The sequence below is a fragment of the Felis catus genome, chromosome B4 (assembly GCF_018350175.1).
Source record: "Felis catus isolate Fca126 chromosome B4, F.catus_Fca126_mat1.0, whole genome shotgun sequence".
Classification (NCBI taxonomy): Eukaryota; Metazoa; Chordata; class Mammalia; order Carnivora; family Felidae; genus Felis; species Felis catus.
In genome coordinates this window covers 83,575,699-83,602,204 of record NC_058374.1, presented here as the reverse complement: position 1 = coordinate 83,602,204, position 26,506 = coordinate 83,575,699, and the positions used below count along the sequence as shown (strand labels likewise).

Below are 26,506 nucleotides of genomic sequence, written 5' to 3'. Positions count from 1 at the left end.
TAAGGAGGAGGGACTCTTTGTTTCTCAGTGGCCACTCTAGCCAGTTGCCTGCCTGGTGGGGCGAGTTCTCAGGGTTGGGTACTGCTCCTTAATCTCTCAGACAGACATTAGAATGCAAGGCAGTCAGTATTGTTTACCTGGGATGAGAGTTATCTTTTGAATGTTGAAGGGACAGAGTGGATTGAAGCATGGAAACCGGAGCAAGAGACAAGCACTCAAATCTGCCTCCACTGACCTGGGGACAACAGACGTTGGTGAGTGACAAGACACTGAATCCCCAAGAGAAGGTGCTCACCCCTTCAGCCTGCATCACCAGCCCAGGACCAGTGGGAAAAACCAGCTTAGGGTAGGGAGTAGAAATAGGACTCCTTGGTACTCAAGAGCAGGGAGAAACTGGGGAATTGAAGTATCTCCCTCAGTCTTCCTTACCAAGCCATTTCAGGTGCTTGGAAAGGTGATGGTAAAAATTGAGAATAACAACAATGGTCAACGGTGCTGAGCCTATTAACAGAGAGTCTTGTGGGAGTGGTCCCGACCCTAATCTAGGATATCTACCTTGTAGTCCTAGGCCTTTTTAAGGAGAAGTTTGACAAGAGAATGGGGGAGTAGCCCCCTTGCAGGCCTTCCACACTAGGCATACAAGGTCTCTCAGATTACCCCTATTTTTTTTTTAACGTTTATTTATTTATTTTGAGAGAGCATACACGTGTGTGCGCTCGAGCTGGGGAGGGTCAGAGAGAGAGGAAGAGAGAAAATCCCAAGCAGGCTCCATGCTGTCATTGCAGAGTCTGATACAGGGCTTGATCTCACGAACTGTGAGATCATGACCTGAGCCTAAATCAAGAGTCGGGTGCTTAACTGACTGAGCCACCCAGGCACCCACCCAATTACCCCTGTTCTGAGTGGTTTGCTTATTTAGGAAAGGAAGGGAAATGGACTTCCCTAGATGATAAGAAAGAGGGATCTCTTTGGGCCAGCCTCTATGAGGGGGACTATGCGATATATTTCAGCTTGGGTTACTGACTTTGTGGAAGAACTGAAGTGTAGGTCTCCAGATCTGAAGTCTAGGATTCTGATCCCCAGTTTCTTCTTGCCTACATCTCTGGTCCAAGAGAAGAAAAAGGTTTCTTTATTTCTCCTAGTTGCCTAGATGGTGGGGTGTTGGCTTGATTTGGGGAAGGAGGAATGGGTTAAGTGGGCAAAGCCAGGCTTTGAGGATGTCATCTATAGACTTGGATCAGCTGCCTGCTTCTCTGCTGGCCGCTCTCCAGTCCTCTGTACTGTCACCTCTCACAACCATGTCCTCTCTCCTCCCCTTCCAGTCCTGGGCCGGGTGCTGGAGGTGACAGATCTCCCTGAGGGCATCACTCGGACTGAAGCGGACAAACTCTTCACTCAGCTTGCCATGTCTGGCGCCAAGATCCAGTGGCTCAAGGATGCTCAGGGGCTGCCTGGCGGGGGCGGGGGGGACAACGGTGGGACTGCTGAGAATGGCCGCCACGCGGACCTCGCTGCCTTGTACACCATCGTGGCTGTGTTTCCCAGCCCCCTGGCTGCCCAGAATGCCTCCCTTCGCCTCAACAACTCCGTGAGTCGCTTCAAACTTCGAGTGGCCAAAAAGAACTATGACCTGAGGATCCTGGAGCGAGCCAGCTCCCAATAAACGGAGGAGGGGAAGGGACCGGCACAGTAGGGGTGGGGGCAGGGCGGAGGGGGTCGAGGGATCCTGACAGACTACGGACAGAGGCAGAAAGAAAGGTGACAGACACTGAACTGGAGCCTAAGACAGTGGGGATGAAGATGGAAACAGACACTCACACTGGCACTGGACTCCTCGCTCCCCTGCCATGGGTCCCTTCTTTTTCCCTGGTTGGCCCCCCTTGCTGCCCTCTCCTTCCCATCCTCTTCTGTCATTTTTTATCTCTTCTCCCACCATGAAATTAATTTTTTTCATATTTTTTGGTCAGGTAGAATTGGGAGGGTCCCATGCTCCCCTATTCAATCTCCTCTACCATCCCAAGCTCCCTTTTCATTTCTGGTCTTTATGAATATATTTATATGGACAGAATTAAGAAAAGCAAAATTGATTTCCCCTTTCTCTCACTTCCCCCATCTTGTCTCCCCAAACCCCAAAGAGTTAAAACTTGGGCCTCCCCCACCTCCCAGAACACTTGTATATTGTTTGTTTGAGGTTCGTGCCGCAGTAACAGACAGTATTTAATTGCACATACAGATGTTTGCTGGGTATATTCACTGTAAATTTTATTTAATCTGATTTTTTGTTTGTTTGGGGGGTTATTTGGGGGGAGGTTGATTTTGTTTTTAAATATAAAAAAAAAAATCTGTCACTGGACGTCAGTCCCTGTTTCTCTGTTGCTGACCCGGTGTGGGTGGGGGTTGGAGGTCCTAGGTAGGTACAGCCCCACAGCTTGTCGGAGAAATTTCATGTTTTCTTTAACATATGCACACATACCTTCCTAACACTATTCCCTGCATCCCATCCTCCTCCTTGTACATGGTGATTCTGATAGATGGCTGGATCTCTAATGGGACCTTTGTTCTGGGCTCTCCCAACTCTGCCACTAAGTGTGGTTTCATCAAGCACATCCATTTGCAACTCCTGACCTCTGTCTGACTCTTTATTAGTAAAATAGGAGACTTGAACTAACTTGCTTATCTCTGAGGTTCCTTCCACTATGTTAATTCTGTGATACTCATTTCGGGCCCTCCTGGCTGAGCTGTGGAGGGTGAGTGAGATCCAGAACCAGGTTGAGATGGTGGCCTCAACAATCTGGATATGTATCCAGCATCCGATCTTCTGAAAACTCTTCAGGGATGGAGGACTTGGGCCTTTTATAATATGAAAGCTAGAGGATTGGGTTCTATGACCAACAGAAACGGATGTTCTTACATAAAAGCTACATCAGTTGAACTTGAAGGGTCAAGATACTGTATCACCCAGGCATGCTCAGCAGTCCCTGTCCTATGCAACCGAAGAAAGGTGAAAAACACGTTATCCACCTGCATGGATGGAGCTTCTCCTCTCTCTGAGGCTTCTCAAAGCTAGCCCTGTTGTCGTGCAGCCTGTCAGACCAGGGCCATTAAGAGCCATCCAGCAGCCCCTTTTCCATCTCACCCACCCCTTAACAAAATAAAAAAGAGCAGTGACAGAAGTGACAAAGTACCTTACCCTGGAAATCGCTTGGGTCTGGGTAGCAGTATCTCTAGCCAGGCTCCTCTGAGGCTTGTCTGACCCAACCTCCAACGTAATCCTTTACTTCTTACAGATACAAGGGATAAAGCAGCACTACATGACCACCTCCAAATGGCCCTCCTTTGAGATCCGAGGAGTAACTCCTCTTTCAGCCATGTCACAACCCAGAGTAGGAGAAGGCCGCAGCCCTGTGAGACAAGAATGTCAGATACCTCATTGACCCATAAGCTCCTATACCAGGGCATCAGATGAGGGAAGTGGAATCAGGGAATCAAAATGATTTAGGAAGTGTGGGGCTTGGCTGTCCTACCTCCAAAAGTTTACAGTCCTCATGGAGAAGCAGAAGCAGACGTTGCTTACAGAGGAGGAAAAAACCCTGTGTGGGAGCTTTTGCCTTCTGTCCAGTGTTAACGAGACCTGACCATTAGACCCTCACTCTCCCAGAGCCCCTCAGGTGGAAGTCCCATCCTGGCTTTTTTCAGTAGCTCAGAGAAGTCCCTTCACTTCACCCAGGGGATAAGGTTTTAGAATGGGGGAAGGATGTCTCAGGGGGCACTGGAGAGAATAAAGCAGTACTATGCATGGTCTACACTCCCTTTCAGGATGGCAGCAAGGTACCCCTCCAACCACCAATGGATAAAGAATGCAATCTAGTCTGGCTGACAGGAGACCTCTGAGAATTCAAAGTCTCCTTTCTCACCAGTTTCCAGCCTTTGCTTCCTAAAGGTTTGAGGCTAGATCGATGCTTGAGGGTGTAAAAACATGACCACAGGAAGACAGTGGCTGAAAAAAAATCAAAAGCTAGTTCCTCAAGTAGGTCTGGGGCAGGTAGACTCGGAGAGGTGTGTGGACCTCGGGGAAGGCTGTTTATAATTTCATCTTTACGTTCAGTCATCCAAAGTCACCTAAGTGAGTATGCAGCCTGAACAGACACTGCCCTTCCTTGAATTTAGCCAGAACTGACCTGTACACGGTAGATGAAAAACCAGGACACAGTGGCTTTGGGGGATGGGAGGAGTCAGGGTCCAGCCCAGCCCAGACCTCCCCGTGTCCAATTTCTCTGTGTCAGCTGTGGCGCTCAGCTGTCCACTTTCCTCCAGCCCTGTCATTTCAGCTCTGACACCAAGGCGAGAGACTAGGAGGTCTACAAATAACGTCTGGGTAGCCGCTGTGAGTACAGAGGGTACTGGGGGGGCTTAGCCCCCAAGGAAGAGGACCAGTCGTCCCCCAGCACCACCATCAAGACCCCAGGGGCTCCCTCTTTCCTCCACAGACTGTGGACTGACTTAGGGAATCCCAAACGTAAGTTGCCTCTTCATCCCCCGTCCATTTCCAGCACTGCTCCCCGCAGCTTCCCCAATCTGTAGTCTATTCAACGTCTTCGTTTCTCTCTTGCCTGTGAGTAGTTAGGGTTTTAGGAGTGAAATTATTACTCTACTCCAGGACAAGAGCTAGGATTGGAGGGTGGGGTGGGGGTGGGGTCAAGGGAATGGAGTAGTAAGGGAAGGAAAGGCTCATATTACTCTGAAAACTTAAAATAGCTGAGGACTGAGGCAGGCTGGGAACTAGGCCCTGGGCCCCAGGGACTCAAAGGGGTAGGGGAGAGCAAATGTCCCAGCCCATCCCTCCAGGCATGCTTCTGGACCCACCCATTAAGCCTCTTGAAGAAAGGGGGTTCTGGGAAGGTGTGTGTCATATCTCGGTTGCCCACAGATTCCCAGGAGAAACAAACTGTAGGAAAATCCCTGAACCATGCAGCTTTGAGCACCGTGTTGGGGCTATAAATTCGGGTTGCGCCTCTGGGTGGAAAGGATGGGTATCTAGCTGTTTGAGGAACTGGTGGGGAAAGTCTTTTGTCTGTTGCACTTTTCTCTGGACCTCCATGGAATCTTTCTGTTCATAAGTCTGTCAAAGGATTTCTGTTTAACCAAAGTCCTCCCAAAGTCTCCCTTTCAAGGACCACACACCACCCCCCCTCCCCCCGCGACAGTGAGGGACAGGAATTAGGAAAGGAAGAATGGCAGTCAGGGATCAGATTCCATAGTGGGTCCAACCTCTTGCAGGATGACAGAAAAGGAGGTGCTGGAGTCCCCCAAGCCCTCCTCCCCAGCAGAGACTCGGCAAAGTGGGGTGAGTCTGGGCCTCCGACCACCGGGTGCGGGAAGCTGGGAACCCACTGCAGCCCTTGAAGAATGCTTGAATTGATCTCACTTGTTCATGACTCCTTTATTGGCAGAACGCCAGCCAGCACCTAGAGCCCCCAGTACTCCTAATCCTGGGGTGTGCCCCCTTGCCCAGGCTAGAACAATGTTTAGCTTCAGCCTTACCTGCTCTAGAGAGCATGACAGTTCTTTTAACTTTGGGTTTCCTCCCGTCCCCACTCCCCTGCCTCCCTCAGCTACAGCGGTTGAAGCAGTTATTCAGGAAGGAGTCTCCTGGGACGAAGGAGATGGAGCTTCCCCCAGAGCCCCAGGCCAATGGGGAGGCAGTGGGAGCTGGGGGTGGGCCCATCTACTACATCTATGAGGAAGAGGAAGAAGAAGAGGAGGAGGAGGAGGAACCACCCCCAGAACCTCCTAAGCTTGTCAATGATAAGCCTCACAAATTCAAAGATCACTTCTTCAAGAAGCCCAAGTTCTGTGATGTCTGTGCCCGGATGATTGTGCGTGAGTCACGAAGGGAAGCGGAGAGAGCGTGATGCGGAAGGCAGGAGGCGGGGGAAAGGGCTCAGGAGAGGAGCGTGTAGCTGACAGGCTATGGCAAGAGGTGGCTTGAGGAAAACACATTAGAGACTGAGAGTGTCGGGTCCTAGACAGAAAAGGGACCTGAGAGCTAGAGTAGCAGCGCTGGTACAAAGGGAAGGGGAGATCAGGAACCTCACCCACATGTTCTTCCCTCTCCCAAGTCAACAACAAATTTGGGCTTCGCTGTAAGAACTGCAAAACTAACATCCACGAACACTGTCAGTCCTATGTGGAGATGCAAAGATGCTTCGGCAAGATCGTGAGTAGGCTCTGGGGAGCGAGGAAGCGGAAGGGAGGGGACATGTTGCCAGCTCCCCCCTTCTAGTCCCTCCCAAGTCGTCATATCCATTTCCCTGCTTTTTCTTTCTCAGCCCATCTCTTATTCTAAGAAGAAGTTGCACTCATGGGAGAGATGGGGTTCTGGGCCCTACTTTGCTGTCTCTAATGCTTTCTCCCATCCCATCCTACAGCCCCCTGGTTTTCATCGGGCCTATAGCTCCCCACTCTACAGCAACCAGCAGTACGCTTGTGTCAAAGATCTCTGTAAGTGCTTCAGGGGGACCCAAGGGAAAGGGGAAGCCTAGAGGTGGTCCCAGCACCACCTCTAGATTTGGAAGCCAAATTCTGAAACAGAAAGAGTCTACTTCCCATGGTTCTTTCTCAACCTAATATTTTAGCCATCTTGAATAGAGTCCATATTCCTGTGCTAGAGCCGAGAGAGAGGAGATTAAGCTAGGGCTCCACACAGCTAGCAGGAGACAAAGCCAAGACTGAAACCTTCGTCTGCCTAGCTGCAAAATCGGTGCTCTTCATATGTAAAGCCATTTCTAAGCAAGAACAAGGATTCTGGACCATCCTCATCCTTGTTACAGAATAATACCAGTCTCAGGGCTAGACCAAGAGCTGTGGGCATCCTGGGCAGATTCATAACTTGGCAACTCTTACAAACATATTCGTTGACAATTTACTCAACATTTATTTGGAGGAGAGGCTGAACTGTGTGAGGAGCATGGGTGGAAAAAAGAAGAACCCACTGGTGGCAGCACCCCAGCTTGCACATGCCACTCAGCGGAACAAAAGCCAGCACTTAAAGGACCACTCTCCTTAGAAGGAGAATAGTAATTGTGAGCATTCCCCAGCTCCCAAGCAACTTGTTAGCAAAGTTGTCTTTCCATCATCATAGAATGCTCTGCCCGGAAGGAGTGCTGGTAAGTATTTTTCTCCATCACATTACATTTCCAGTGATGTTTTTAGAGCGCTTTATAGATTGATGACCTAGGTATGCCCAGCTGGCCCTTCCCTAATCCTACACGCACGCACACGTGCACACACGTATCTCTATGCTCCATCCCGCCTCTCCCTTACCTAGGAGGTCTCTCTTTCCTCCAAGCCTTTCTCTGCTTCCCCAGTAATGGCTTCATTCTTCCCTTCCTACTAGCTGCTGCCAATCACAATGATCCTGTGTTTGAAACCCTGCGCACTGGGGTGATCATGGCAAACAAGGAACGGAAGAAGGGACAGGCAGATAAGAAAAATGTGAGCACCATACCTTCCTCCTGAGGTCCCCTCAAGAGATTCCATGGAACAGGTCCTGTCTCCTCTCTGGAAAGCCAACAGAAGCTAGGGATTCTCTTCCCCTAAAACTGCAACAAATTTTTTGCATGCAATCTTAGAGGGCCTCTGGTTGAGAACTGCCATAGTGTGTATGTTCTTCAGAAACTCCCTTCTGAAACTATCAGATTAAGCACCAGAACCAACTGAAGGCTAGGCCCCAGGCTCCTAGCATTGCTGGACAACAGAGGCAAGAGCTATGCTTTTTGGATTTGGGGAAGAAAACTTATCATGCCAAGTAATCAGAATTCTAGAGCCGTGAAGGGTCCATGAAAATCCACGAAGAGTCCATGAACATCCTCTTGCCTGACTCATTTATCTTATAGTTGAGGAAACTGATGCTCAAGACCAGTGGCCAAAAGCAACTTCATTTCCTTCTGTAATAGGATTACTAGACTGGTAATGCCGTAGACTTGCCTTGAGTCTGCCAAAGAATTTGCTAGCATATCCTTGTATCTTTCTGGACAACCAGGATGGACTGATGTGGATAGCAGTTAGATGGGGTCCTAAAACTGGATGAATGACAATGCCCAAAGGATCTAGGTCCTTTAGGGAGTGTCTGGCTAGAGGGAGATTTCTGATACCTTATCAGCATGATTTGGTCCTCAGTCCTCACCTGTGGGTATTTTTCTCACTGATGCAAATGGTATTATCCCTTAAGTTTGTGGGAAACCTAGGAGGGAAAACTTATATGCTGAACAGCATATTTTAAAATCTTACTAGAAGAAAAGCCCAAAACCAATAATTTGAAATTTTGTCAGGAAAAATGCACATGTCTGTTGTTGGATCAAAAAAAGAAAAAAAATCAACTGCACAAAAACAGAACTAGGGATTAGCCTCAGAGTAGTTGATATGGAGGTTGGGTGTAAGTTAGAGATTTCTGTGGAATGAACTATGACTTACAAGGCACTAGCAATATGATTTGACTGCTTCCAGAAAGGCAAGCACACTCAGGTTCTCTTAAGGGAATTAGAAAAACTGTGCTGCCCATTTTTCTCTTACACACTGGAGTATTTTTAGGAGCGGACATTGTAGTAAAAAACCTGGAATCAGGATCATGGGGGAGGGGGTGATTTGACGGAACTGATTAGAGAAGAAAAGTACTTACCAGCTACCCTCAGACCTTTAAGGGGACTATGTTTGTTCCATATTGCTCCAGAGGCCAAATCAGTACCAATTTACTAAAAGTTCAGGGAGATTGACATAGCTTTAATTTAGGGAATTGCCCTCAAATTGCATGAACTTACTTTGTAAGGTAGTGAGCTCCTTGTCATTAGCTACATTCAAGCACAAGGTGGATGGTCCACCTGCCAGAAAGTTTTCAGGAAGCCTGGGCATTAGGCTGGTGGTTGAACCAGGTATTTCCTTCCAAGGCTCCTTCCAAGCCTGAGATGCTGTTATTCTATAGTTCTCTGGCCTGGCTGGAGAGCCAGGGCAAGCATGGGTTCCCAAGAGAGCATCTTCCTAACCCTGGTACCCCCTCCAGCCTCTAGCAGCCATGATGGAAGAGGAGCCAGAGTCTGCCAGACCAGAGGGAGGCAAACCCCAGGATGGTGAGTGTCACCCACCTCCATCCATAGAGATGGAGTAGGGTCAGGGACTTGGCTGGGTAACAGGGGATGGAGGGCCAAAGGGCATGGCAGATTTGGAGATAAAAGAGGCTCTGCACGGGGCACCTGGATGGCTCAGTTGGCTAAGGGTCCAACTTTGGCTCAGGTCATGATCTCATGGTTCGTGGGTTTGACAGTGCAGAGCCTACTTGGGATTCTCTCTCTCTCTCTCTCTCTCTCTCTCTCTGCCCCCCACCCCACTCAATAAATAAACTTAATTTTTTTTAATTAAAAAAAAAAAGAGGTTCTGCAACAGAAGGGTAAAAGAATGAGGGTTACCCTCCAGGAACTAGAGACAATTTTGGTATTTCCCATCCCAGGAAACCCTGAAGGGGATAAGAAGGCTGAAAAGAAGACACCTGATGACAAAGTGAGAATCCTTTTTCCCTGCAGGAACCCCAGTCCTCTCCCCAACCCAGGTCTGACACCACTCATGGCCTCCACAGAAGTTCACACTTACTCCATGGGTTCCCATCACCCTTAACCTGCCTTCACCATGCACGCGTGTGCACATGCATGCACACACACACACACACACACACACACACACACACACCAGAATCCTCTCAGTTCAAGGAGGTGGAAGAGAGTTGGAATGTAGTGTGTCTGCACAATGCCCCTGCCTTGGACTCCTGCCCCTCAGTGTGGGACAGAGGAGCCCAGAGACTCATCACCTCCTTTCACCCCCAGCACAAGCAGCCTGGCTTCCAGCAGTCTCATTACTTTGTGGCTCTCTATCGGTTCAAAGCCCTGGAGAAGGACGATCTGGATTTCCCGTGAGAGGCCTTAGACTGGGACGGGGGGGGGGGGGGGGGGGGGGGATGGGGTGGGAGTACTGAGAGTGGAGAGGGGAGAGTTCATCTCCTTATGGGAAAGGAAAGGGGGTATCAGGGGCTTAGAGCCTGTTGGGGCTGGACCGGAGCCAGATATATAAGTAAGCTCCCTAACTCTCAGAGGCCTCTCCCTTCCTCTTCCAGGCCTGGAGAGAAGATCACAGTCATTGATGACTCCAATGAGGAATGGTGGCGGGTAAGAGAAATGGCAGAGGCTAGAGTGGGACATGGGTTGAGTTTAGAATCTGAGATTGAGAGACTGATTCTCCCTCCCATCTCCTCCAGGGGAAAATAGGGGAAAAGGTTGGATTTTTCCCTCCAAACTTCATCATTCGGGTCCGATCTGGAGAGCGTGTGCACCGCGTAACGAGATCCTTCGTGGGAAACCGCGAAATAGGGCAGATCACTCTCAAGAAGGACCAGGTAGCTCTGGTGCCCCATCCAACCTCAGGCCCCAAGATTCCTCGGCAAACCACACTCCTTGCAGATCTTAACCCGTTAACGGGGCTAGGATAGGCCTTCATAAATCCGGGCTCCCCTGCTCTCCTCTTCTACCTTTTCCCTTGATTCCTCTCCTCTCTAAACCTTTAATACTTCAGATAGTGGTGCAGAAAGGAGATGAAGCCGGCGGCTACGTCAAGGTCTACACCGGCCGCAAGGTGGGGCTGTTCCCCACCGACTTCCTGGAGGAGATTTAGGCGTGCAGGCGCCTGCTGACCGAAGATACCCATGCCCCATTCTGGGCAGGCCCAGTGGAGGCTGGGGAGGAAAGGGGCGAAAGCAACTATGCTGGAAGGGGGGAGGGGTGGGAAGGCCCGCCAGAGCGTGACGGGCCTTCTGGGAAGGGACTGGTTCCCGCCCCCCCTCTCCCCCGGCCTAGGGCCTTGGATACCTGGTACCCAGAACGGCCTCACTTGCAACTCCTCAGGCCCAGCCGTTGAGAGCTGGAAAAAGAACGCGTCTCCACTAGGAGGCGCCCTGGGGGTGTGGGAGGCGAACTGTCGAATGTTGCGAATGTATTAAAGTTTTGAAAAAAGTTAGAAAAGTTTGTTCTTTAACTGGGGCTGAGGGGAGAGGGAGGAGAGGACCTACGAAGCGTTGGAGAATCCTCCCCAGCTATCTCACCTCACTATCATCGGGTAACCCGACATCCACCTGGGCTGAGGCTGGTGGGAGGTGGGGAGACAGGTGCGTCCGCCAGGCGAGGCCCCTGTTGTCAGCGAAGAAAGGGGAGCCGGACTAGAGTCACCACCCCCGCGTCCTGGCGGCTAGGAGAAAGATCTGGCTGCAGGGTAGGTCCCCCTACCTCTAGGCGAGTTAGCCGCGGGCAGCCCCCCTCACATTTCGGAACCTGGCTCAGTGCCGAGCTAGGCCGCCAGGGGGCGATGCAAGATCTTGGTTGGAGAGCAAGGGACTGGGCGGGGGAAGGGGGGCGGAAGGAGAGAACCTGAGACACCGTGCCGGAGACCCTGGGCCTGGGAGGGGGTGGGGTGCGTGCCGTCTCCATGACAACACTTCCTCAAGTCCTCTGGGAACAGAGCGAGCGAGGCCGGGGGGCCTAACCCCTCCCGCGCGGCCCCCGCCCCAGCCCTTTGCGACAGGTACCGAGTGAGAGGGCGCGGGGCAGACAGCAAACCGGCTCACGCGGGGACCCCCCCTGCGGCGCGCCGTATGCAAATGTTATTGTTTGCATATGCAAATATGCAAATGTGCCGGCCCCGGTCAGGGTGGCAGGTGGCGGGGAGCGGGAAGGTGTGGGGAAGGGAGCTGAAGGATACGAGGAGTTTGGGGACCTGGGAGCGGACCAGTGAGAGGCAGCCTGAGGTGGTCCCTGGAGTAGGGCAGGCCGAGGGTCTGGAGCTTGATGGCGGGTGGGGGAGGGTCAGCCCCGCCAGTCAGGAGATCCTCTTCTGCCCGTTGTCTGCCAGGCCTGAGGTTGGCACCGCCTAGCAAGGTTGGCAGCGGGAGCCCGGGCACCATCTGCTGCTGGCGGGGGGAGGGCAGAGGCTCAGCTGGGCTGGGGAAGAGAAGGGCCCGGGACGGACTCGCCCCCCTTCCTTCCAGAGTGGGGGTAGGGAAGCACATAGGAAAACTCAATGCAGAACCCGGTTCAGTTTCCTGTTCCCTTTGCCCTTGACTGTCCCGGACGCCCGGGGGCGGCAGCGGGGTCATAAAGAAAGACTCAGGCAGCCCCCCCCCCCCCTCGTAACCACGCTCGGGCTGGAATAAAAGCAGATCTCAGGCATCCGCCTCCAACACCACACACAGATCAAGCCTTTTGCCCCCATCCCTCCTCGGGATACGCCTACCAAGAAAAGCGTGGTGGAAGGTGGGGGGGGGGGGGGGGCGGGTTAGTCGGAGGTCCCGGTGCTGGGAGGCTAGGTCTCGGGTCGTATCTCTTTATCAAGAGATATGAGCGACTCAAACCCAGATCCCCCGAAATCCTCGAGAGGGCCCCCCCCACAATGCTGAAGCAAAACCAATTTACTGGCTCATTGGGCGGCGATGCTGGTGTGGGGGTGCCGAGAAGCAGAGAGAGCTGCTGTTCTCCCCCCTCTACACTCGGGGGGCACCCCCTCCCCCGCCTCGTGGAGTCGGCAGCTGTCCCTAATTAGAGCGGCGGTTTAATTGGATTTATCAGCAGTTAATAGGAAATTAAGCAAAGGGCCCGAGAGAGGGAGGGCGGGAGAGGCGGGGAGGCCGGCTGTGCCAAGCTCGAAGGACGGGTTCTTGGGGTGCCAGGGGTGGGGACATAGGCCCAGTATCGCGACCGAGCCCCATGATCACACCCTCCCCCCAAGTATTTGCCCGCCGTTGAGCCCAGGCCTGCCAGCGGATAGTAGGACTCATATGAGGGAGGCGGAAGCAACAGCGACCCTCTGTGAGCCCACACACCCCTCACCCGGCAAACGGCCGCCTAGGTGATGGATGATGTTGCCACACGCAGCAAAGGTCATAAGTCTGGGCCAAGGAACGGACTGAATTGAAAACAGACCGGAGGAGCGGCGGGGTTACCAGGGTCCGGGACACAGCCCGCACCCTACTCCGCCGCAGTGCCCCCTGCTCTCGGCAAAGAAAATGCCCCTTACAGTGGGAAGATTGGGCAGTACCGGGGAATGAGGGGGAATACAGAGTGACCCTCTTTTCCACGCCTGCCTCGCGGCTGTGTGGGGCATCCTGGGAGTCCCTATGTCCTTCTGTTGCTCCCCCTCCTCTCCCCAAGTACTGGGGTTGGGACTGGCTGGATTGGCTGTTGTCAGAGTGGCCCAAGGTGTGCACCACCCACCCTAGGGGCCAAGGAAGGAAACTAGCAGTCAGTCAAGCAGGGGAGCAGAGTCCACAGCCCCGGGCACTTCCTGTAACCAACACCTCATTATGTGGCTAGGCTAACAAGGCCTGCTCCTGGGACTCCAGCGACCTCTCTGCCATACTCTTCCATGGGAGGGCACAGACAACAGCTCCTGTATATGTGTGGGTGGGAACCTCTGAATGTGTGGGGGTTGGTAGTGGTCTGTGTCCCTGGAGATTATGGGTGTTTATGCCTCTGGTGTGTGTGTGTGTGTGTGCACGCCTGTGACCCGAGCGTGTGAGGTGTGTATATCAGAGCACGAGGTGTAGCGTATGTTGTTGGTATGTGTGCCCCTGGTGTGTGTCCGTGGCCCTAAGTATGTATTTGTCAGTCTTGTCCCTGTCCTGCTCCCACTCAACCTCTATAATTTTTGTCTGGCTTAGCCCCTGGGTGTCTAGGTGTGCATACGTGCTCTGGCATGTCTGTGTGTCTGTGCGATCTTCACGCCTGGGTGTGCCCCGGTGTGGGCATTTCCGCGTGTCTCTGCCTGCAGGACTGTGTATGTGTGAAAATCAGGAAGAGCCACCAGTGAGTGTGTATTGCTCTGGCGTCTCCGCCTGCAGGTGTGTGTATCTCCGTGACAGTGCGTGGGCGTGTGCCTGGGTGTGAGCCGCGCGACAGTGTATTCGAATGACAGTGTGACGCACGCTCGCTCCTGTGTGTGTGTGTGTGTGTGTGTGTGTGCGCGCGCGCGCGCGCGCGCCTGGGTGAGTCTCCCACACCCGCCCCTTCCTCTCCCCATTTCTATTCCTCTCTCCTCTCCGGGCGGGCTTGGCTCCGCCGTCCGCATCATCTCCATCCATTATTGAAGAAACAGCCGCGTCCGCTCCAATCACATCAACACCCCCGCCCCCCTCCGTTCCGCTCGCCCCGCGGCCCCTCTGGGTGCTGGGGAGGGGGGAGCCGCGGCGCGGCGGGGGCGCCAGGCAGGAGCGGGCTCCTGACCCTGTGCCCCGAGCCGGGCCAGGCACCGGGACGCCGGGGTCCCCGGCGGAGAGCGCTTTGCATAAACAGATGGCGCGGGCGTCTTTGTCTCGCTCGTTCGCTCGCCGCGCGGCTCCCGGCTCCGCGGCTGTCTGGCTGATGCAATCATGATCATCTCTCGGAGCCTCGGGACCCAGCGCCCTTAATAGCGGCAGAGGGGGTCAGGGGCTCCGGGGCTCCCGAGCAGATGCTGGGCCCTGTGTCTTCCCTCCCCGGGCGCCCCTTCCACGCCCCACAGCTGCAGAGGGAAGACAGGAGGCCGCGCAGAGGTGACGGGCATGTGGAGGTGACCGGGAAGTGGACCCCGGGCAGTGCCCTGAGGTGTCCCCAGGCTGTCTCGTTGGACTGCTGCAGCCCCCCAGGGGCAGCAAGCCAGAGAATAGTAATAGAACTGGGGGATGGGAAAGGGTCTGAGAAAGAGAGACAGAGACAGACAGGCATTTGTAAAGAGAGATGCAGAGGGTAGAGAGATGTAGAGGGAAGGAGAGACAAACACAGAGAGACACAGAAACAGATGCTGAAGGACAAAGCCTGGTAGAGAGAGCTGCCAAGGGAGAGACAGACAGACACAGCCAGAATGATAAGGAACAGACAGACATACACAGAGACAGACACAGAGAGACAGAGTTAGGGCCTGAAGAATAAAGAGGCAGAAAGAAGGGCAGTCAGAGACTGGGGTAGGCAGGGTCAGAAGGCAGAGGGTCTGGAGCGGACCAGCTGCGCAAGAAGGACCAGCCTGAGCCCGTGGTGCTACCCATAGCTGGCGAGGTGGGAGATGGACCATTCCCTCTCCGCACCTGCCCCTAGCCCCGCCTCACACCAGAAGAGGGGAGACTGCGGGACCCAGTGCCTTGGCGGCTAGAGTAGCAGGAGCCGCAGGCGGGACGTGGACGGACATTCCAGGCACTGACTTAACCTGCCCGAAAGCGGTGGGGCGCAGAGCCAGCGCGACCCGATAGGGGGCGCCCGAGGCACCTCCCCTGAGAGCTTGGGAGCAGCTCAACCTCCAGGGGGCGCCCCGCGCCCTTAGCCCCAGCAGCCAGCTCGCTCCGCCCAGCCTAGCTGCTTTTGACAAGCGGTGCAGCCAGCCGGCGGATTAGTGTCCTGGCGCGATTTCGCGTTCAGAACCTGGTCCCCATGGGACCCCCGCACGCCCCAGGCCACGCCTAATCCGCAGCTAATGACTTCTGCGGTTCCTCACCCGGCTCGATCAGCATGGCCTGAGTCCTTCTGATGGGAAAGTGCGGGAAGGTGGGGAGACAAGGGATCCGGAACTCACGGAGTTCTGAGTCCCAGCTCGGCCGCACAGATCACGATCCAGAAATGGGAGGGGGCTAAGAAGTAGGGTCTCAGACCAGGGGTCAGAGACTGGCACCAGAAACGGGTGCAGGGTCAAAGAGCCCTGGCAGGGCCAGAGCAGAAGCAATAATAAGGTAATAAGGCGCTTGGGAAGTGGGGGTGGAGGCCCACGGCAGGAGGAACAGCGGCGTGTCTAGGAAAGCGGCGGGGCAGAGTTCAGAACGCGCTAGACTCTGGTCACCAAAACTCGCAAGAAATGGTGCGGGAGCGTGGGTGAGGCCCCCCCGAGAAGCAAAGGGGCGTGGCGCAGGGGCCGGACGTCCCTGTTGGCGTCCTGGCGCCCCAGCTGTGCCACACAGAGCCAGATGTACAGCCCAGATGTGCTGCCCCTGGAGATCGAGCTCCAGGATTGATTTTTAGTCCCGGAGACTGGAGGGTTGGGGGACACGAGTGACAGGACACTCCACTCCCTGGCCCGGCCCTGGAGGTGCGGGTGCTCTGGGAGGGCCAGGCTCTGTGCTGCTCCAGGTTCTGACATCCCGTCAGTCCCCCTCCTCCGCGCCCCCCTCAACACACATCGCAGCGAGTCTCTGTCTCTTTGTTCTCGCCGTGTCTCTGACACTTTATCTCATTATCCGCCGGAGGGAGGCGGAGAGCCGGGGACCCCGCAGCCTAATTACAGCCGCGCTTGTCAGCGCAGGGGGCGGGGGAGGTATCAGCGCCGGGAAAGGGAGGGGGCCCCCAGGAAGGGTCGCTTCCTTCCCTGTACCCCACCCCCCAGAGGTGGGTGCACAACTCGCCCCTGTCCAGAGCCCTGGAGGGGAGAAGGGCTCCGGAGGGGAGAAGTCGGGGAGCTCTGCCGGGTTTGGCTGCGGGGCGGGAGGGAGGCGGGTGGGAGGATGGAAGTTAGCTTGGCAGTGAGGAGAGGTGGTTAGGACTAGGCGCCTGGGTCCCTACGACCCCAACTCCCCAAAGACGGTGGCAGTGAGCTTTGCCACCCTAACAGCCTAGCGGATAGCTAAGTTGGCTGCAGAAAGGGAGGCTCTGCACTTCCATCTGTGTGTCTTGTTCTCTTTCCTCCTTCGCCCATCTTTTCTGTCTCCCCTTGACTATTTCCCTCACCCCATTTTCTTCCTATCACAGCCAGAGCAGAGAGTGGACTCCTTGGGTGGCTCCTACTTGGCCCCTACTGGAGGTAGGCAGAGCAAGTCTATCAACCAAACCCCCCCCCCCCCCACACACACGCCAAACTTTGAAAACTGACTTATTCTATCCTGAGCAAGGTTTAAACACTCTCCTGGCCTCCAAACGCTATTCCAGGCCAACCACAACACAACTAGGAGAACTACCCAGAACTAGAGGAGGTGGGACTGCTTTAGTGCTGTGGGTCTGTCCGTCCCTCTCCTCCTCCCACTACACTGTGGAGGGAGACAGAACTAGGGCCTTCGGGATCTGCTAGCTCTAGGGGTGTCAGAGAGGTGCTTCAGATGCCCTCACTGGCGCCTGGCCCCTCCTGCCCCACCCCCACCCCAGGAACACTCCACCCCCTGCCCTCCGCTTGCAAGTCTGCCTGACTCCCTTTCCCATGGTGAGTCCCTCTTCCCTCCTCCGGGTCCTCCCTCAGTCTCTTGGCCAAAGCCTGTGAAGTGTCTCTTTCAGACCAGCCCCAGGCCCCGGGGATGAGGGTATCCTCTGCGCCAGGGTGCGGGCATCTGGAGGAGTGGAGGAGCAGAAAGCCCTCTGCTCCCCAAGAGTTCTCCCGCTCTGAGCCCGGAACTGCGGGAGGAAGAAGAGATGAGTGGGGGCGGGGTGAGTCTGCCGGAGCGGGCCGTGCCGGGCTGGGCTGACCCCTCCCCAGCCGGGGGCGGGACCCCAAGAGGAGTGAGGGAGCAGAGCCGCTGGGGAACATCTGACACCGGAGAGGCGATATGGCGGGAACGAGTGTCGGGGCCCGCTTCTACCGGCAGATCAAGAGACATCCCGCGGTGAGTTGGGTCCTCGGAGCCACTGTAACTCCTAATTCTCTCGCTTCCCTGGCGGCCCCTAAATCTCCCTCTTGCCCGGTTCCCCCATTGCTCCTAAGCTTTTTCCAGCGTGCCCTCAATCTAGCCCGGCAATATGCCCCGTGTCTCTTGAATCCACCTCGGAGCGGCTCGCCGTGGGGTGAGGGAGACGAAGGCTGGAAATGTGCTGTAGAAGGTTCCAGGTCCCCTCTCCCAGAAGGGAGGGAGCGCCAGACCCGGGTGGGGGTGGGGACGGGTGCTGGCTGAGAAGGTCGTTAAGAGGCGACTGGGACTGCGGGGAGGGGGGCTGACCCTGAAAGCGCCCTCCGTCTTCTCCGCAGCTCATCCCGATGATCGGCTTCATTGGTCTGGGAATGGGCAGCGCTGCGCTGTACTTGCTGAGACTCGCCCTGCGCAGCCCCGACGTCTGGTAAAGGCCGGATTTGGGACGCGAGCAGGGGGCCTGGGTGCGGCAAGATAGGGTAGGAAGGCAAGGGCCTCTCGGGAACAGTGCGAATGGGCAGTCCCAGCAGGGATTCCCATGCAGCGCACCTGCGTCCGCACCGCCAGGCAACTCCGGGCTGGCCTGGGAGGCCCCGGCCTTCCCTCCCACCCACCCGACCACTCACTCCTCGGGGCCCCAGACTCGACCCGCTTTGGGCTGCGGAACCCGCACAGCTCCCGGCCCGGTTGCCATGGTGACGCGCTGGCCGGCGGGCGGCCTTTGGGTACCTCCACCTCCCCGCCTGAGTGCTGGGGGTGTGGCCGGGCGAGCTGCTAGGGGCGCCTTCGGGGCTAGGGTGGCACAGAGACTCAAAGCCCCACCAAAGGCGGCGGGGGTGGGGAGTGGGGGGCTCCTCAGGAGCACCTACAGCGTTATCGGTATTTGAGGCACATCACTGAAACCTCAGCCCTCTCAGGATCTCTGCCTGATTCCCACCGCTCTGCTCTGGGGGCGGGGGGGGGGGGGGTGGTAACCTGGGGTGGCAACCTGGGGTGGCAAGGAGCAGGGGGGAGGCCCTTGGGCTGGGTTGTCAGTCCGTCACCTGGCCCCATACTGACAGTGGTGACAGCCTTCTTGTTTCACTCTTCAGCACCTGCTAACTTGCCCCCTCCTCTGTCAGTCTCTGGGACATGGGACCCCCAGGGGAGGACGGGGGTGCTGAGGTGGGGGCAGAGACCCTGTGTGTCACCTTAGGCATCAGAGTCCCAGCTTCCAGAGAGGAAACTCTGACCATCCCCCTCCCTCTCTGTAGCTGGGACAGAAAGAACAACCCGGAGCCCTGGAACCGCCTGAGCCCCAATGACCAATACAAGGTATCTCCCGGTGGCTCTAGGGTTTCCCCTCCATCCATCCTCGGTCCCAGGACCACCCTCCCCACCCCAGGCCACAAAGGGAGGCCTGGGGCACTCACTGCCCCTTTCCCTCCTATAGTTTCTTGCAGTTTCCACCGACTATAAGAAGCTGAAGAAGGACCGGCCGGACTTTTGAGCTCTCTAGGATGCGAGGTAGAAGTAAACCACCGTCAGCCAGTCAGCCAGCCGACTCATTTCTTCCACTCTCTGCCCCCTGCCCCCAGGGCGCCACTCTAGCCACCCCGTCCAGCTGCTGCTTACACAGGCTTCGTTCCCACAGGAGGGGAGGCAGCTCCCCACCCCCTTCCCTTGCTCCCAGCAGCGGAAGCGCCTCTGACCCTCAGCTGGAATCCCACGAGGGGGAGGAGTTACACTGCGGGTTGACCCAAAAGGCTCAAGCCAGCCCCTCTGCCCCCCTACCCAGGCCTTGCAGGGTGTGGCTCAGGCTACGTGTTGAGCGTGGCCAACGTGAGCCAAGAGCAAGCGGAGGCCTCTCGGTGCCAAGTGACGTGGCGGGCCCCACGTTAGCCCAGGCGCCCGGCGCCAGCGCAGGGGCGGCGCTGCTCTGGCTCGACCGGGCTCGTTGCCTGCCGCCCAGCCAGGCCTGCACGAGGCACCTCCTCGCTCCTCCTTGTGCCCAAGCCCGCTGCCTCCCGCGCCAACAGGCATCCCCTCCTGCCGCCTCGCACCTGGGCCTCCCCCTGCCATTCTGCCCCTCCCTTGCTCCCCTCGGTCCCCTGGGATCAAACAGAAGCAGCCGTGGGCAAAATACAATTTCATTTAACAAATTGAATTTGCTGCGCCTGCTAATCACGTCTGGTGTCGGCTCTGATCAGAGACAGAGAAAGGAGGCTGCAGCCGCGGGGTGGGGGGGGGGGGGTCGGGTCCTTGTGGTGGGGATGGTGGTGGTGGTAGGAAAGGGAGGGACACATTGAGGGAGACAAGTCACTACCTGGCCCAGGGGACCCCTCCCACAGTGACCGGAGAGCTCAAAGCAGGTTAGCATTTTATTAGATTAAAAACAGAAAGGCGGCGCCTACCCACCCCTTCCTCTGGCTCACAAGGGCAACTCCCCCCTCTCCAAGTAAGAGCAAGGAGTCTAGAACACTGAGATAATGGAAGAGTTCAGGGCGGAAAGCCCCAGGCCTCCTCTTTCTAAGTCTTGTTACAAAAAGAAATCTTCTCAGCTACAAAGTCCAGAATATACCTGGCTCTTCCCCTAAGTGGGAGGCTTTCTCTCCCCTAGCAAAAAATTGAAAAGACAGTCGTTCTCCTCCACTGGCCCAGGCAGACCGAAGGAGAATAAATTTCAGTCTATGGGCCTCCTCTCCCATGTGCCCTCAGCGCTCATCAAAGCCAGGCATGGGGAAGGCCCTGGCAAACTGTTCCACCCTTTGCCGGAGGTCGGCCAGCCGATGACTGGTTTCTGTGTCCTTGAGCAGGAAGGATTTGAAATCCTGGAGTTTGGCTAGAGGGGGATGAGGAAAAAAGTGGTCAGAACTTCAGGGAAGGCAGTTAGATCAGCCAGGGGGAGGGACAGACAAGGAATGTAAACTGGCTAGCGAGGAAGGGTCTTGCCCACTCACCAGTTTTGCTCTTCACCTCCAAGCCGATGTTGACCCCTTCATCTATAAAGTCTACAACTCTCCGGAAGTCATCCTCACGGAACTGTCGAGAGGTCAAGGCTGGGGCCCCTGGGAGAGAGGCAGAGGGGATGAGCACAGCCCAAGCCCACCTGGCAGCCATCCTTCCTTCCTCAAACCTCAGGTCTCACCGAGCCGCAGGCCCCCAGGTGTGATGGCACTTCGGTCTCCGGGACAGGTGTTCTTGTTGGCTGTAATGGATACAAGTTCCAGCACCCGCTCAGCCCGAGCTCCATCCAGGCCCTTGGGCCGCAGGTCCACCAGCACTAGGTGATTGTCAGTGCCACCTAAGGGGAAAGACGGCAGGCAGGGAGGGGTGAGTTCTAGGCCTCTGTCTGAGGCTGCAGAGGCTCTCACCCACCCCCCCGGCTCACCAGATACGAGCGAATAGCCTCGCTCTAGCAGGGCATCGGCCATGGCCCGAGCATTCTTCAGAACCTGCAGGGCGTACTCCCGGAACATGGGGGTGCAGGCCTGGAGACAAGACAGTAGCACCTGTGACCCCAAGCCATACCCCTTCTGCTCCACCTCCACCACAGTTGTGACCCCAACCCTGACCCCATCCGGGCACTTCCCTTCCATCAGCTGCAACTGAGTTAGCATGGAACAGGGTCTAAGCCTCCAGCCCAGGGCCCTCCCCACCCCACAACAGTAGGCTCCCCAACCTGCTTTAAGGCCACAGCCACTGCAGCAATGGCATGGTTGTGGGGCCCCCCCTGCAGGGATGGGAACACAGCAAAGTTGATTCGGTCCTCAAATGTGTAAGGGATCTCCCGGCCGGTCTTGGGGTCCACAGCCTGCATCCCCTTCCGGTAGAAGATGAGTCCTGACCTGTGTGGGAGGCAGGTGATCAGAATCTAAGTTAAAAAGAAAAGATAAGGGAGGAGAAAAGCAGGGGAAGCAGCCTGGCCTGGACCCACTGAGTTCTCAGTCTACCTCAGTTGGGCCAGCATGTAGAACTCCAGTAATCAAGGAGAGCAGCCCCTCACTCCCACCCCCGAATCCCCTAGCGGGGAATTGCCACCATGCGCACGAGGAGGAGAGTCATCACAGACTGGGCAAAAATCTTCAGGGTTTCAGATGGGAACGAACTCTTCTCGGATCCAGCCCAACAGTGCCCCTGGAATAGGGCGTGAAGGCAGAGAAGGGCAAGGCCTGACCTCAGGGGAGCCTGACCTGGCCCCTCGAAGGGTCTTGTGAGTGGTGGTGGTGACAACATCCGCGTGCTTGAAAGGTGAGGGGATCACCTTGGCAGCCACCAGGCCACTGATGTGGGCCATGTCTGCCAGGAGGTGTGCCTTGACCTCATCACACACCTGGGCAGGTACAGAGACAGGCCTTAGCCTGGGGAGGGACCAGACGGGCCTCCCCAAGGCTGCCCCCCCCTCCAAAATCCCCCCACCCGCCCTGGGAAGTGGCTGGTACTCCAGCCCTACACCAACCTCTCTCATGCGGGCGTAGTCAATGAGGCGAGCGTAGGCACTGGTACCAGCTATAATGAGCCGCGGTCGGAAAAGCCGAGCGGTCAGTGCCAGCTGGTCATAGTCGATGAGGCCAGTTTTGGGCTGGATGGACAAACAAAAAGCTGAAACCCTGAGACAGAAGCAGGGCGGCTCACTCTCCTCCTTGACCCTAAAGGCTGCCCAGGACTCCAGCCCCTCACTTTCCCCAGGAGAGGGCCACCAGGGCCCTAGCACTCACATTTAACTTATAGGGCATAGACTCAAAGAAAATGGATGTGGCCGAGATCCGCTTGACATCAGACATGTAGCCGTGAGTAAGACTGGAAAGGGACGACAGTGATAAGACAGCTTCAGAAACGAGTAACTTCCAGACTTAACCACTGCCTTCCTGCCCGGCTCCAAAGGCCTCTGTCCCTGGAACACTGCTCCTAGTATGTGCAACCCTCACTACTCAGTCCATTCCATGGTGAGCACCGGTTACTGGGATCTTCTCTTCCTCATCCACTGACTTGCAGGGCAGGGAGAAGCCTGCATGTGCCACCTGTGTGGCACACACTAGGTGTTCAATGAAAACTCATTTCTCATGCCCATCCTGCCCACCACGCCCAGCACCCACTGCATCCATACTCACTGGCCCCCATCAGGCAAGTCCAGCCCCATGATTCGGTCATGAGGCTGCAGAAGGGCTGTATAGGCCGCCAGATTAGCCGGAGAGCCTGAGTATGGCTGGACATTGACTCCCCACTGTGCAGGATCCAGGTCAAAGGCTTCCAAGGCCCGGCGCTGACACAGCAGCTCAATTTCATCCACTACCTCTGCTCCTCCATAATATCTGCCATGAGATGGGGGGTATATCAGGGCACCCAGAAAGGGTTCCACCATCCCCCTCAACCAGCAGCAAAGGGCTGGGAAGGCCACTCCTCTAGACACGCTGGGAAGGTAACTGGGAGCACCGTCCCTGAGGCTGCCCTCCAGCCCTCTGGTACCTAGGCCTCACCTCTTGCCAGGATAACCCTCCGAGTACTTGTTGTTCAGACAGGACCCCAAGGCCTCCAGCGCAGCTCGGCTGCAGAAGTTCTGGGGTGAGGGGGAGTGGGGGGATTGTCACAGAAGGTATGGAGCCCCTTTCCCTGGAGCCCCCCCACAGCCCCACCCTTTCAGAGCCCTGGGCAGCAGGGAGAAGCCAGGCCCTACGGAAACCTCTATTCATCCAGTGTTCCTTGTCAGGCCTGAAGAAAAGCCAGAGGAAGCATCCTGAGAAACCCAGCTGCTGTGGTATGTGTCCCCAGCAGGGCCACCTGTCCATTCGAACCTGTGCTTCCAGGGTCCTCTTTCCTCTTGGGAAGGGGAAGGGGCCCTAAAGTACAGGGGCCCCGGAAGGCTTTGGAAGCTCTCTAATGTCCCCATCCCACAATCCAGATTGCTCTGCCTTTTCTTCAGAGCACAGTAAGAAGACAAGGAGGGGCACCTGGGTGGCTCAGTCAATTAAGCATCTGACTCTTGATTTCAGCTCAGGTCATGACCTCACAGTTTGTGGGATCGAGTCCCTCTTCAGGCCCCGAGCTGGGAGATGGGCGTGAAGCCTGCTTGCGATTCTTTCTCCCACCCTCTCTCTGCCCCTCTCCTGCTTGCGCAGGGGCTCGCACTTTCTCTCTCTCAAAATAAATAGACTTAAAAAAAGAAGAAGATGGGGCACCTGGGTGGCTCAGTCGGTTAAGCATGTGACTCGGTTTTGGCTCAGGTCGTGCTCTCACTTTTGTGAGTTTGAACACCACATCAGGCTGTGCACTGACAGCACGGGGCTCACTTGGGATTCTCTGTCTCCCTCTCTGTCTGCTCCTCCCCTGCTCTGTGCGCTCTCTCTCTCTCTCTCTCTCTAAATAAATAAATAAATAAATAAATAGATATTTTTATTTTTTTTCCTCCCGCCCCCCAATAAATAAACATTTTTAAAATGGAGGAGGAGGAGGAGGAGGATACAAGGAGATAAGGCCCAGCAGGAAGGCCCAGAGTCTGAAAGGTACATCTGTAGAAACAACAGTAAGATGATCTGTTACTTCCTGCACCCATTGTGGCCCATGTCTTGGTCCCTCTCCCCAGATCCCACCTCTGAGGCAATGAGCTCCAGGCCACGACACTGCCTGTCCTTCTCTCTCTGCAGCAGCTCCCACATCTCAGGGTCACTGTCTGACAGACTCTCTTGGCCTGTCCAGCCCCTGGTTGCTTCTCCAGTCTGGGTCTGGGCCACCTCACTGTGTTGGCACCGTATGGCCATCCTGCCCAGATGACCACATCTCTGCAGAGGCTAGGAAAGGAAAAACCAGGATCAAATAAAAAGCATCCACATAGTCTCCCAACAACCCTCAGCCATGCTTATCAGGCTTTCTGGCTCCAAATCTAGCAGCCAGTTGTCCAAACAGCCTTTTCCAATTCTCGTCACCCCCACCTCCTCCTTCCAAAGCCAGTTCTAGAGCCAAGGTTGGGGTCAATGTCCAGGGGGTGGTTCTGAGTCGGTCCATTCACCTCACCTCGGAATTTCCCTCCACCTCGACCCACGAATCACTCTGCAAAGCCACGGGGCAAAGTCTGCCCTCTGGAAGCCTATGGAATTCAGGGGCAGTCCACTGGGGTTCCAGAACCTCCTCAACCCACAAGCACAAAAGGGTGTTCCCCTAGGGCCTCCATGGCACTCGGGGATAGGAGGCTGAGTTGGAACCGGTTCAGGCAATACGCTGCAGAGGTGGTTTCCAGAGCAATGGAAGTGGCAGAGTAGACCTTTAGCAGTCTCTGGGAAAAGGGGGACCGGTGGAGAGCCTGCCTGCAGGGAAGCCAAAACCCACATCCTGTCCTGTGCTCCCCACTTTCCCACCTCCTTCCAGCCCATAGAGCTGAGGGACCCCTGATGTAAGCAGTGGGGCCAGGTTGCATCATCTGCATGGCTCAGAGCTGGCAGGAAAGACTCAGCTCGCCGTCCAGGCCAGGAACCCCACTCGTCCGCCAGGGTCCACGGGGCATCTGGTGCGGTTCTCTCCCCTAATGCCACGTGAAATGGGCGGTCGCAGGCCCTGGGGCGTCTGGTTGCGGGAATGAGGAGGGGCCCCAGTTACGCCGCGGGCACTGAGGGTGGGGAGTTCTCAAGGATTCCCTAGTTGCACGTCCGCTCCCCGAGGACTAAAACCACGTGCGTGGAAAAGCCAGGAGAACCCCAGAGTTCGTGAAAGGGAACTAGGGTAGGAAGGAAGCTTGCTTTCTGTTGGTCACCCAATCTCCGAAGCCCCATTCTTACCCGAGTCGCCCAGAGCAAAGAGAAGGGCAGCATCGCAACCGGAGGTCGCAGGAGGTCCAGCCACCAACTCTGGCTGGGGGAAGCAAAGGGTAGGAAGACGACTGATTTTAGAGCGCATGCGCGAGAACGGCCCGGGAAGCCACCGAATTGAGGGGAGAGATCTACGCATGCGTGAGACCTTTACGGTCTCTTGGGAATTGTAGTTTTTACCCACTTCCTCCGCTTCAGTTACCCATGTGTAGCCCCCTTGGTCAGAGGCTCTCGCCTGAAAGAAAAGAGATCCAGTGCCGCCCCACCTCCTCACTGTCCTGAAGCTTTTTAGTGTGTGTGTGTGTGTGTGTGTGTGTGTGTGTGTGTGTGTGTGTGTGTGTGTGTTTTATCCTGTCCTCCAGACAACAACCATTTATTTATTGGGTGCCTACTGAATACCTACTTAGCGTTATTAGGCTCTTTGGGAGTATAAAGACTCCTATTCGAGCTAGAGAGCACTGGGAAGCATCCTGGTTTGGAACGATGAGAGACCTGAGTTCAAGTTCCAGTTCTTGGGCTAACTAGCAAATTAGTCTATCTGGGCCTCAGTTTCCTCACTTGCAATAAAAAAATAACATGTAGTGAGGATTAAATGAGACTTTGTGTGAAACATGCTCTGGGATGAATCACCCTCCCCTCATCCTCTGACCTGCCTCCTCCATGGTATCTCCTTCTCCTGGGACATTCTGGAACTGAGTGAGGTGCCCCCTCCTGTTGTTGCATTTGTTGAATTTGGTATCTGTTCACCTCTTGTTGCTCCAGCACTCAGTGAGCCCTCTTTATTTCCCTGGGGCTAAAGATCCTTGGAACTGGAAAGGATCTTCCTTTTAGCCTGACTTCATCTGGACTCATCCTTTGGGTGAGGGACTCATTGACTCCTTTACAAGTAGGCTCCCAAACATGGGTATCAGAATTGGCTGGGAAATGTAGTATAAATGTATGAGTGTGAGGCTTCCCTACAGAGGTTCTAATTCAATGAGTCTTAAAGAGTGGGCATTTGCCCACTCGTGGTGACAGTGAAACCTCTCTTCAATGATTCTAAAAAGCAGTGATTTTGAGAATCATTGCCTTACTTAGCAAC

At 55.5% G+C, this 26,506-nt stretch overlaps 4 protein-coding genes across 33 annotated transcripts in view; 3 read left to right on the top strand and 1 right to left on the bottom strand.

Annotated features, from left to right (window-relative positions):
• The window catches only part of R3HDM2 (R3H domain containing 2), a 151,293-nt gene extending 148,940 nt beyond the window's left edge, over positions 1-2,353 (top strand). For 27 of the 28 annotated variants that reach the window (XM_023257156.2, XM_045061981.1, XM_006933843.4 and 24 more), the window contains 2 exons: positions 170-254; positions 1,323-2,353. In XM_023257156.2, coding sequence (XP_023112924.1) covers positions 170-254; positions 1,323-1,663 — 426 coding nt within the window. In that variant the 3' untranslated portion in view covers positions 1,664-2,353. The remainder of the gene's footprint in view (positions 1-169; positions 255-1,322) is intronic. The other variant, XM_045061961.1, reaches the window with a different exon arrangement.
• Positions 2,354-2,815: 462 nt separating this feature from the next.
• On the top strand, positions 2,816-11,052 carry STAC3 (SH3 and cysteine rich domain 3). 2 transcript variants are annotated; one of them, XM_011284099.4, is made up of 12 exons: positions 2,816-4,516; positions 5,278-5,344; positions 5,613-5,880; positions 6,120-6,217; positions 6,429-6,501; positions 7,397-7,494; positions 9,056-9,122; positions 9,500-9,549; positions 9,870-9,955; positions 10,157-10,208; positions 10,298-10,435; positions 10,612-11,052. In XM_011284099.4, the coding sequence occupies exons 2-12, from the start codon at positions 5,279-5,281 to the stop codon at positions 10,708-10,710; spliced, it is 1,095 nt and encodes a 364-aa protein (XP_011282401.1). In that variant the 5' UTR covers positions 2,816-4,516; position 5,278; the 3' UTR covers positions 10,711-11,052. The 2 variants fall into 2 exon arrangements, with proteins under 2 accessions (XP_011282401.1, XP_044917918.1); XM_045061983.1 differs by lacking the exons at positions 2,816-4,516; positions 5,278-5,344; positions 5,613-5,880; positions 6,120-6,217; positions 6,429-6,501 and adding an exon at positions 6,956-7,166.
• A 6,327-nt stretch (positions 11,053-17,379) lies between these two features.
• Positions 17,380-19,796, top strand: NDUFA4L2 (NDUFA4 mitochondrial complex associated like 2). Its single transcript, XM_003988935.6, has 4 exons — positions 17,380-17,629; positions 17,989-18,077; positions 18,904-18,964; positions 19,083-19,796. The coding sequence occupies exons 1-4, from the start codon at positions 17,573-17,575 to the stop codon at positions 19,137-19,139; spliced, it is 264 nt and encodes an 87-aa protein (XP_003988984.1). The 5' UTR covers positions 17,380-17,572; the 3' UTR covers positions 19,140-19,796.
• A 201-nt stretch (positions 19,797-19,997) lies between these two features.
• On the bottom strand, positions 19,998-25,552 carry SHMT2 (serine hydroxymethyltransferase 2). Of its 2 annotated transcripts, none has more exons than XM_003988933.5 (12): positions 25,396-25,552; positions 24,217-24,414; positions 23,107-23,186; positions 22,741-22,941; positions 22,348-22,429; positions 22,089-22,211; positions 21,823-21,962; positions 21,312-21,477; positions 21,021-21,120; positions 20,778-20,933; positions 20,590-20,697; positions 19,998-20,471 (listed from the first exon to the last, which is right to left on the bottom strand). In XM_003988933.5, the coding sequence occupies exons 1-12, from the start codon at positions 25,426-25,428 to the stop codon at positions 20,344-20,346; spliced, it is 1,515 nt and encodes a 504-aa protein (XP_003988982.1). In that variant the 5' UTR covers positions 25,429-25,552; the 3' UTR covers positions 19,998-20,343. The 2 variants fall into 2 exon arrangements, with proteins under 2 accessions (XP_003988982.1, XP_019690670.1); XM_019835111.3 differs by lacking the exon at positions 25,396-25,552 and adding an exon at positions 24,979-25,134.
• Positions 25,553-26,506: the final 954 nt, after the last annotated feature.

Excerpts from the sequence above, each read along its gene's own strand:
- STAC3 (XM_011284099.4), top strand. The coding sequence starts at position 5,279 with ATGACAGAAAAGGAGGTGCTGGAGTCCCCCAAGCCCTCCTCCCCAGCA. Across the intron at positions 6,502-7,396 it reads CGCTTGTGTCAAAGATCTCT|CTGCTGCCAATCACAATGAT; the intron begins GTAAGTGCTTCA and ends CCTTCCTACTAG. Across the intron at positions 9,550-9,869 it reads AGAAGACACCTGATGACAAA|CACAAGCAGCCTGGCTTCCA; the intron begins GTGAGAATCCTT and ends TTTCACCCCCAG.
- NDUFA4L2 (XM_003988935.6), top strand. The coding sequence starts at position 17,573 with ATGGCGGGAACGAGTGTCGGGGCCCGCTTCTACCGGCAGATCAAGAGA. Across the intron at positions 17,630-17,988 it reads AGATCAAGAGACATCCCGCG|CTCATCCCGATGATCGGCTT; the intron begins GTGAGTTGGGTC and ends TCTTCTCCGCAG. Across the intron at positions 18,078-18,903 it reads CTGCGCAGCCCCGACGTCTG|CTGGGACAGAAAGAACAACC; the intron begins GTAAAGGCCGGA and ends CCCTCTCTGTAG.
- SHMT2 (XM_003988933.5), bottom strand. The coding sequence starts at position 25,428 with ATGCTGCCCTTCTCTTTGCTCTGGGCGACTCGG. Across the intron at positions 20,934-21,020 it reads AGGCTATTCGCTCGTATCTG|GTGGCACTGACAATCACCTA; the intron begins GTGAGCCGGGGG and ends CTTTCCCCTTAG. Across the intron at positions 20,698-20,777 it reads ACCTGGGGGCCTGCGGCTCG|GGGCCCCAGCCTTGACCTCT; the intron begins GTGAGACCTGAG and ends CCTCTCTCCCAG.